This window comes from Mus caroli, chromosome 10 (genome assembly GCF_900094665.2).
Source record: "Mus caroli chromosome 10, CAROLI_EIJ_v1.1, whole genome shotgun sequence".
Taxonomy (NCBI): Eukaryota; Metazoa; Chordata; class Mammalia; order Rodentia; family Muridae; genus Mus; species Mus caroli.
Genome location: NC_034579.1, coordinates 75,101,664 through 75,111,417, shown reverse-complemented (window position 1 = coordinate 75,111,417; position 9,754 = coordinate 75,101,664). Strand labels below are relative to the sequence as shown.

Here is a 9,754-nt window from a genome sequence, read left to right as displayed (position 1 = left end):
GCCGGCCTCTACTCCTCTATTTCTCTACTCTTTCTCTCTTTGCCTTTCTCTGCCTCTACCACCCTCCTAACTCCCCTCCACATACCCTTAATAAACTCTATTCTATACTAAAAAGAAAAAAAAAACAAACTTAAAATGTGTACCAAAGTAAAACCACAAAACAAGAGCCCAGTGTGGGGCCACACACCTTATGACAAACCTAAGGAGACTGAGGCAGTGGAGTTAGGAGGTCCAGGCCAGCAGGGACAACAGAGCAAGGTCTTGTTTCAGCGTGGCACAGATCTTTGTGAGTTTGAGGCCAGCCTGGTCTATAGAGTGAGTTCTAGAATAACCACGGCTATGTAATAACACCCTGTCTAAGATCCTGCACCGGACAGGCACGCCTTTAATCCCAGCACTTAGGAGGTAGAGACAGGCAGATTTCTGAGTTTGAGGCCAGCCTGGTCTACAGAGTGAGTTCCAGGACAGCCAAGGCTACACACAGAAACCCTGCCTCAAAAAAGAAAAAAAAAATTCTTGCATCAAAACAACAGTATTTTCCACACGAAGGTTAAGCGTCCATCATCTGAGAGCCACACACATTTTAAAACCCCAAATGCTCAACCAAGCCTAGCACAGTAGCCCAGACTGGTTTGAACCTACCTCCTGTACCCGGGGCCTCCCATGTTTCACAGACTTCATAACTGTGACAAGTACGGAATCCCCTCTCCTGCCACCTGCCAGGAAGTCCACGTGTTTGGACATGGGACCATATGGTAGGACTGCATTTCTTGGTGTCCACATAACTGGGGCCCGTGGGGCCCAGGTCTGCTCTGAAAACCTTGGACAAGCTGGAAGCAAATGTGGGCAGTCAGTGGAATGTGTCAGTGCGTTGGAGCCCTGGGGAACTGGAGTGCCAGGGAGCCAGGATGGATGTCTCTTTCAGTGCTGAGCCTGGAAGAGGAACTCACAAGGCCTCATCCAGACATTTGTCTGCCACTTCCTTAGTCCTGCAGGGTACAGACTAGAGGCTGAGGAGCCATTTGAGTGGCAATGTGTGGTCCTGGCCTCTTGGCCCACATCTGTCTCCAGCCGTCTAAATGCATGGTGGCCACCTGGTGCAGCTCAGACACAGGCCCTGGACACTTGGATCTCTGCCGCTCAGGAGGACTTGGATCCTTTGCATGGACCTGACTGCAGGTCTCTGTGTACCCAGTGCTGGTAGTGGAGCCAGCGTGTAAGCAAGATCTATCAGGAAGATGTGGAAATGGGGTGCAAAGGCTGGAAGATACTTCCTCTGTGACTAGAAACAGTCTGCAAGATAAGCAGAGCCTAATACCACAACAGGTTCCGGAGGCTCTGTCTTTGACAAATGCCATGGCAACCTGTCTAGAGCCTGGACCAGAGGACATAGAAGTTTCCAAGAACATGCAATCCTAAGCCTGTTCCTGCCTTGCTCACTGTGCCATTAACCTGTCACCAGCTTCCAGCAATCACACACAGGTAAAAAGTTCTATGCATGGTGCTCTTGTCAGGGAGCAGTTGGCATGGAGATGAGGCCTTCAGGCTGCATGAGCTTTGGACAAAAAACGCCACTAGCTGTGGAGAACCAGCTTCCAGCCCGAGTATGCTACAGCCCCACACAAGTTCTGCTCCCCATACCAGGCTCCAGACACAAGGGGCCCAGAGGGTCAAAGATGTCACTAGAGATTAGAAGACCAAAAATGGATTGGGCATGTTGGACCTCCTGCACTGTCTGTCCACTGTTGCTGACGATCACTCCCATGTGGCAGACAGGGCATGCTAGCCGATGGGATGCACACAGCTCTCGACATTGCCCATCAGGAGGGACCTGCGTCCAGACACTGCTGAAGCTCAGCTCCCACACAATCGGCGCCTCTGTTGCAGCCAGCACATCACAGCTGCCCGGAAGATGAGAGGGAGCTCCCAGGTGATTCGGGCCTCCTCTTCCGCCCTCTGAATGTCACAGCACTGTTCTGCATGAGGTGGGTGGAGAGTCCAGGATGCCAAAGCCAGAATCTTCAGGGCCAGTAAAGGACTCTGGCTGGGAATGAGGTGGCTCCCATTGCTCAATAACCAGCTAGAGACTTCAAGAAAGGTCAGGTGTGTCGACACACCAGCACCCTGATGTGCAGGTGTCACCATTGGTGATGTCCTTATCTCACTGTTCCACACCTTGAGGGGACTCTTGGCACTAAGGGAGATAAGCCAGGAGGCAGGCAGGCAGGGTCCATCTTCAGCTGGCTAGAATCCTGCAGGTTGAGGATCTTCATCTTTTTGCCAAATCCCTAGAATCCTGCGTGCACACCCACCAGCCTCCTGCCTACATACACCGGCCTCCAGGAGCCCAGTCTACACACAAACACCAGCCTCCTTGTAGCTGGAATGGGCAACCTACAAAGTGGTAAGCTTTCAAATAAGAAAAGCAGGTGACCCTGTGACAGGGTGACTTCATTCAATCAGCCGAAGGTAGAAAGCAGGGACACTGCTTCCAAGTAGCCTTCAAGCCTGCTGAGGCTCCAGCGTGCCCATCTTCCCTGACCCCTTACCAACCAGCAGGCAAATCCACCATCACAGGCACCCACTCTCTCTCTCAGCAGAGCCTGCCCAGTGTACTGAGACACTGGGTTGATGCCCAGCACCATCCCAATAGAACCAAGCTCTCTGCTCTGAGCACGGAACCCCATCAGTCCTGCTGCTCTGCAGAGCGGAACCTGGTTTATTGTGTTTGGTTTCTTTCCACACTCAGCCTCAGGTAGCCCAGGCTGGCCTTGGACTCAGGATGCTGCTGAGGATGACTTTGCACTTCTCATCATCCTGGGATAACAGGCGTGCACTTCATGCCGGGTTTACATGAGACTAGGGATGGACCCCAGGGCGGTGTGTGTGCTGGCCCAGCGCTCTGCCCACTGAGTTAGGACCACCCTGGCAGATCATCACAGACTAACAGGCATGCAAACTCCATGCACGGTCTTTCTCTAGCTAACCATCAGTGCCTCACAGACCAGCCTGGCAAGAGTTTTGTCTTGGAAGGTAAGAACATTTGGTGCATGCCAGGCTAGAACTCACCAGTATGCCACATTCCTGCCAGAGAATCCAGCAGAGGCAAAAATCTCTTGTGAGTTACAGGCCTCTACAGAGCAAATTCCAAATGGACCAGGGCTTCACAGTAAGACCCTGATCCAGCATCATATGACCAACCACAGAAGACGACAGGACAAATGCCCACCCAGAACCTTCTCACCTTTCTGGCCATAATGAGGCCTGACGGCCTATGCCGGGCCTTGGTGACCACTCCACCATTGCCGGCACCCAGCTCTGAGATCCTCTCAAAGTCGTCGTCCTTGAGCTCACCGACCTTAGCCTTCTGGGTAAGGAAGGCCTCCAGCCGTTTCCTCTGCTGCTCATCCAGGTCCAGCTCTTCCAGCTTCTTCTGGAGGTCCACCAGGTTTGCCCTGCAGCACCCCAGGAACAGAGGGTGAGCCAAGGACCTGAACCCCACGCCTGCGCTCCAGGATTCCCATCATGTGGGAAAGGGACACATTACTAGACTCAGAGGCTGGGTCTCCAGGTAAGGAGGAATCATGACAAACTGCCTCAGAGAACCCCCAGTACCCCCAGGCTACATGAAGAGGCAAAGGAGCAGAGGCCAGGTGCACCAAGGCCTAGGCCAAGACCCTGTCTTTATGAGGGCATTTCAAGTAGCTTTGGAGCCAAGAACCAGGCCCAAGAGGGAGGAGATTAAAGTGGCAGCAGCCATATCTGGGATTTAATTGTATATGTGATTATGCGAATCAAAGTTGAGGCCACCCACACACTAGGTACACCCAGATCCAGCCCCTCACTGGTGGATTCTAGGTAGAGGGGTCTATCCTTTGTGACCGGGCCTAAAAGCTACCCAGACCACCCCTGAATGCACACTGTGACCTAGTGTGGCTTGAATTGATCATCCTTCTTCAGCAGCACCGGCTTGGCTTTTATAACTAAGAAACCTGCTGGGCGGTGGTGGCACACACCTTTAATCCCAGCACTTGGGAGGCAGAGGCAGGTGGATTTCTGAGTTCGAGGCCAGCCTGGTCTAAAGAATGAGTTCCAGGACAGCCAGGGCTACACAGAGAAACCCTGTCTCAGAAACAAACAAACAAAGAAGCCTGTTCCCACCTCCATCTTCATCCAAGGGGAGGGGAGGCCCTCAGAAAAGCCACCCACCTGACCGTCTGTCACACCCAGTTCTTGCACACACATCCCATGAGCCTGCTAGCATGAGAATGCACCAGTCACCCTTACAGGACCCCAGGCTGTACTGTATGTAGCCCTTGGAGCACTCAGCACCTTCTGGCTGCCCCTTTATCTTGTCCTTAGCTCCTGGGAAGCACCTAAGCCCTCCCATGTCTCCCAGTGGGTGTTTTAAGCCATTAGCTTTGGCTAGCAGGATGCAACCTCCAAGACCTAGCACCCCCTTCTCTGACATTTCTCATCATGGGCTTCAGTCTCTTCAGGCACTTCCCCCAATGCCTCAGGTCCCCCTCATGCCATTACTATAAGTTCCACACTGGAGAGCCTTCTCCCCATTCTTTCCTGGAACACCACATCCCAGGCCATCTTTATGCACTCTGGGGTCCTCAACAGCTGCCTTCAGACTTGAGGCACTTCCATCATGCTGATATTCCCACAAAGGGTTGTCTCACCCAGTCTTTCCTGACAGAGGCCTCCCTGGTCTGGTATCACTCAAGGATCCTTAGGCTGTCCTTGCCTGGGACACCCCTCTTTTCCCTTCAAGAAGACCAGCCTTCCCCTTCTCCTCCCAAAAAAAACCCTTATCCCTAACCTTATTTGAGGGGAGGGGGTCCTTACTTGACCCTTTTTCAGGAAGGCTTTGTACCCAACTGCATCACTCATCCCACCCCATCATAGTGAGTCAGTTATCCCCCACACCGACCTCCAAGGGCACTGTCCACTTTCCACTAGGTCACCATGTACTCCCGCAAGCCAGGCTCTCCTCTGTACCTCCCCTTGCTCCTTCCAACAGGTTCCTTCCCTCTGCCCCTGCAAGGCCAGCCTTGCCTCCTGGGGCTTCCCCAGACAAGTCATGCCTTCAACTGCTCCACTCACCTGGCACCCAGTCTTAAGCGCTGTACTAGGCTACTCCGCACGGCCTCTGTCCCTCTAACCATACCACACCTCACACACACACCCGGAAAGCCTCACTGCTCCCCTGATTCTCCTGGCCACCTTCAAGACCCCTTCTTTCTTGGGTCTCCAATTGCCCTGCCTCTTTTCAGGCCCCTCTCCTTACCCCAAGTCATACCTCTCTCTAGCTCCCCTTTCTTGGTCCCAACACCTGCAGGACCTGCCCCGCTCTTGTACCCACACCGCCCCCTTTGCCCCCTCAGCTTCCCCTTCAACAGCAGAGATTTTCCCAGAGCCATTCTCTCAGATCCCCGCACCTTGTCCCCATCCCTACCCTGCCTCAGTCACTGCTACTCTCCAGACCAACTTTTCTAAAGCCAAGTTCCGGTCGAGGCCCCGCCCCTCTACGCTCACAGGACTCAGGGCTCTCCCCTTGGGCCACGCCCTCGATAAGACCACCAGCCTCACTGCTCTGGCCCTGACCCCAACCAGGCTTTGTTCTAGTCCTCAGAGGCCACGCCCCTCTAAGCTCACAGGCCACTCACCTTAGACCACGCCCCTTTCCCCAGGTCAAGCTGACACACCACGTGACTCACCCAACTGGCCCTGCCTTCACCACCATCCCCCCATAACCCCCCCCAAGCCCGAACCCCCAACCAGGCTTTGTTCCAGCCCTCGAACTCCACGCCCCTCTCACCTCCATTCACACCATTCTCAGGACCCCTGTCCTCCCGGGCGCGGCTATCCCTTCAGACCACACCCCCACTTGTGGTCACGCCCCCTTCACGCCGAGGCCCGCCCCTGTCCTCACACGCCCCGCCCACTCACTCGGAGGCGCCCTCGCTGGTGGGGGACGGGCCCTCGGCGATGGTAGGATTGATAGTGAGCGCCGGTAACACCGGCTTCCTCCGGGCCAGCATTGGGGCTCCACGGCCGGCGGCGGCGCCTCAGCCGGGGCCCATAGGGGGCGGCGCGACGCGGGCCCGGGGCTGCGGCCTAGGCCGGGCAGAAGGTGGAAGGCGGACGAGCCGGGAGCGCCGGGGCGTGCAGACCGACGCCGAGGCCGAGTGAAGCTGACGCTGCAGCGCAGCCGGGAGGTCGGGGAACAGGGGGCGGCCACAAGCTCGCAGGCCGGGCTCTCGCGAGATCTTTTTCCGCGAGGTCCCGCCCTCAACCGAGGCGCATGCGCGAGGTGGCTCCCCGGTTACTGTAGGAGAGAGGGCAGAGGCGGACGATAAATTTAATGTCCGCGGCGGTGCAGTCGTCTGTACGATCAGCCTCCCGGGGTCGGCGGGGTTACAGACCTGCCAGCATCAGTCGACTCAGACTTGTTTAGTTTCATATATTTTTCTAGATTTGGCCGCTGGGACGGTAGGCCTGAGCTAGCTTTCCTGCTTTGCTGCGGCCCCGTGTCCTATAGGCGAGAGCGCTACCCACTGAGCCCTACTCCCTGCTGTTTGTTTTGTTGCTTGTTTTTTTTTTTTATTTTGAGACCGAGCCTCAGTACCCCACCCACACTGTTCTGGAAGTTACTGTGTTTTCCAGGCTTCACCTCCACTCCCTGCAATCCTCCAGTCCCAGCCCCTAGTGTCTCTTTACTGTTCTGCAACAATCCCATAGCTCTACAGACCTTTCTTACAGCCCTTCATTGAAGCTCAGGTATGGGTAATACATAAATTCCCTTGGTCCCCACCCCTGACAGTCACCATTTCAGTGTGTGAATCCGCACACTTCTTGTGGTTAGGGTCACTTATGTCTAGCTTGTTTTGCCTTTGCCCTCAAGGTCCATCCACAATGGATTGGATGGCAGGGCTCTTGTCCTTTTCCTGGCCAAATAACATTCCATTGTGTAGACATACCACTCAGGGCTGGTTCTTTGTCCAGGGTCACACTCTTGAGATTCAGTGTACAGATACGTAGTAAAACCTCTGCTCTGGGCTCTTGAGCAGGCACATGGAAGTCAGACTTGCAGGGTTTTGCTCTGCAGCCCAGGGTGGCCATGAAGTTTGTTCTGAGTGACAGCATCTCACAAGGGAGTTCTCTGCGTTTTTTACCTCTCAAATGGTAAAGATGAAACCCACCAGGGAGGCAAGCAGGCTTTCACCTGGCTACAGTCTTTATTCAGTTCAATGTCTTTGAGAATGTATTTTTTTGTTACAATTCTGTGAGAACAAACCCATTTTATTTTTTTAAGGTTGATTTACTTATTTATGTATGAGTACACTAGCCGTCTTCAGACACATTAGAAGAGGTCATCTGATCTCATTACAGATGGTTGCCAGCCACCATGTGGTTGCTGGGAATTGAACTCAGCACCTCTGGAAGAGCAGTCCTTGGTTGTTTTCTGAGACAGAAAAGAATCTCATTTTCTGTCTCAGAAAACAACCAAGGACTGGGGCATAGCCCAACAAGGGACCACTTTCTGCGGCTGGTACACAGTGGAACCCAGGTGAGTGTTCTGCCCAGTGAAGCCTGCCCCGCTCACTTACTGTTTTATAAGTCTGTGGAATTGTTCCCAGGCCAGCTGCTAGGGCAACGCTGGGGAGAGACCTGGTTTACATCTGCCTTCATGCATCAATGCAGACAGAAGTCCCGGCCTCAAAACACCATAAATGTCACCACGGAGTTTCCCGATCGAAAGTCCTTGTCCACCAGCTGCACATGGAGCAGATCTAGGCGGGGGCCTTCCCTCTCTTTCTACTCTGTAGAAAGGATTGAACTCAGGTCCTCAGGCTTGGGTGCAAGCTCCTCTGCCCGCCCACTAACCCTCTTGCTGATCCCAGTTGTGCATTCATTTGTCAGGAGTATCCTGCCCTGCTCACTGGACGCTTGCACTTCAGATGTGTCTGGGGTTTCGAGCTCTGCTATGGGAATGCCTTGTTTTCCAGCAGACTCCGGGGAACATGCCCTCATTCCACTTATCTTCAGCTCCATGTAATCTTTATTGACCCACAATGGAACATAATAAACGCACTGTCTGCAAGATGCAACTGCAAGAACTTTTACAGCAGTGCACACCTGTGGAACTATTCCCCTCTGCTCTGGGCATGTCCTGTGTTTCAGTGTTTGACTTCTGCCCACAGTGGGCAGGGTACAATGGTCACGATTTATCTGAGTTTGTAAATAGGAAGGACCCTCACATCCCAGAGAGTTGAGGGATAGAAGCAAGAACTTCATGGGCTCAAAGGCCATGTCTTCATGAGAGCAGACAAGGGCAGCACTGGTCAAGAAAGACCTGTCTCAGCCCGAGTCAGCAGGTGTGGTGGCCCATGCCTTTAGGACCAGGATCAGGCGATAAATGCTGAAAGATCTCTAGGAATTCAAAGCCATCTTTGTCTACATAACCAGTTACGGCCAGCTGGGGCTGTGTACTGAAACCCTATAACAAAACAGCAGCAACCAAAAGTATACAGGGCCTCCTAGGATCCCCAGTGAGAGGCTGGGGACATGACCAGAGATGAAGCCTCTGCCTAGAATCCCCCAGTGACGGTCTAGGGGCCTGGCCAGCGGTGGAGCTCCAGGAAGCCCTGGGCTTAACAATTAGTACTAAATAATAACAATAATGATAATATTAATAAACCACGGCTTCTGTGATCTCTCTGAAGTTCACTGGTTCTCGCTGCTCCTTGATGAAGACCTCTGACTCTGCTTTGTCTGTGTTGTAGCTCTGCCATAGTCTGAGAACAAAAAGGCTGTCAGAGGTGTATTTGTCTCTGCTCAGTCTGTGGGTGTGGTGGATGTGGGTTCCATATGCACTCCGTGGGTAGGGTGCTGATCCCATTGTCTAGCCCTTCACAGGAGGTTTTATGGCTGGGCTCACAGGGCACCTCACACCTTGCCCACCGCTCCCTGGTTTTACCACTTTGCTGGCGACCTTTCCCAGCCGTATCTGAGTCCTGACTTATCACCAGTTCCAGAAATATTCTGGGTACCTTAGTCCAGACACACAGGGAAATAAATATGTAATGGTGTTCTCAAGAATGCTAACTCAGCCGGGTGTGGTGGTGCACGCCTGTAATCCCAGCACTTGGGAGGCAGAGGCAGGCGATTTCTGAGTTCAAGGCCAGCCTGATCTATAGAGTGAGTTCCAGGACAGCCAGGGCTACACAGAAAAACCCTGTCTCGAAAAACCAAAAAAAAAAAAACCAAACAAACCAAAAAACAAAACTTTTAGTACTTTGTGTTCAGGTGTGAAGGACATGTGTATGTCACAGAGTATGTGGAGGTCAGAGAGCCACTTGTGGGAATGCTTGCCTTCTACCCCACGGGACCGTGAGTGGACCTCATGTTTGCTGCCTTAACCACAGCACCATTACTCATTGAGCTCTTGCTGACCCTCCAGCCCCATTTATAGTGAATGACAGTGACTCATACCTTTCACCGTTTGGGAGCAGTGAAGTCAAAGGGCAGTGAGGGTGGATGGGAAGATGTGTGCACCTGTGTAGCTATTGGGGTGCAGCTTGGGCTGTAGGCCAGCCCAGGCTGTATACAGAGACCTAGCTCCAAATGGGTATGGAACATGGGTCTGAGTGGGCAGAGCTCACAGCACACAGGAGGCCCTAGAACCATGCTAGCACTACATAAACCAGGTATGGTGGTGATTCTTGTCCCTCAACATGCAGAT

The 9,754-nt window shown here is 53.3% G+C and overlaps 1 protein-coding gene across 2 annotated transcripts in view; it reads right to left on the bottom strand.

Annotated features, from left to right (window-relative positions):
• The window catches only part of Map2k2 (mitogen-activated protein kinase kinase 2), an 18,336-nt gene extending 12,054 nt beyond the window's left edge, over window positions 1-6,282 (bottom strand). For both annotated transcript variants that reach the window (XM_021174198.2, XM_021174199.2), the window contains exons 1-2: window positions 5,959-6,282; window positions 3,245-3,455 (exon numbers count right to left, since the gene is read on the bottom strand). In XM_021174198.2, coding sequence (XP_021029857.1) covers window positions 3,245-3,455; window positions 5,959-6,050 — 303 coding nt within the window. In that variant the 5' untranslated portion in view covers window positions 6,051-6,282. The remainder of the gene's footprint in view (window positions 1-3,244; window positions 3,456-5,958) is intronic.
• Window positions 6,283-9,754: the final 3,472 nt, after the last annotated feature.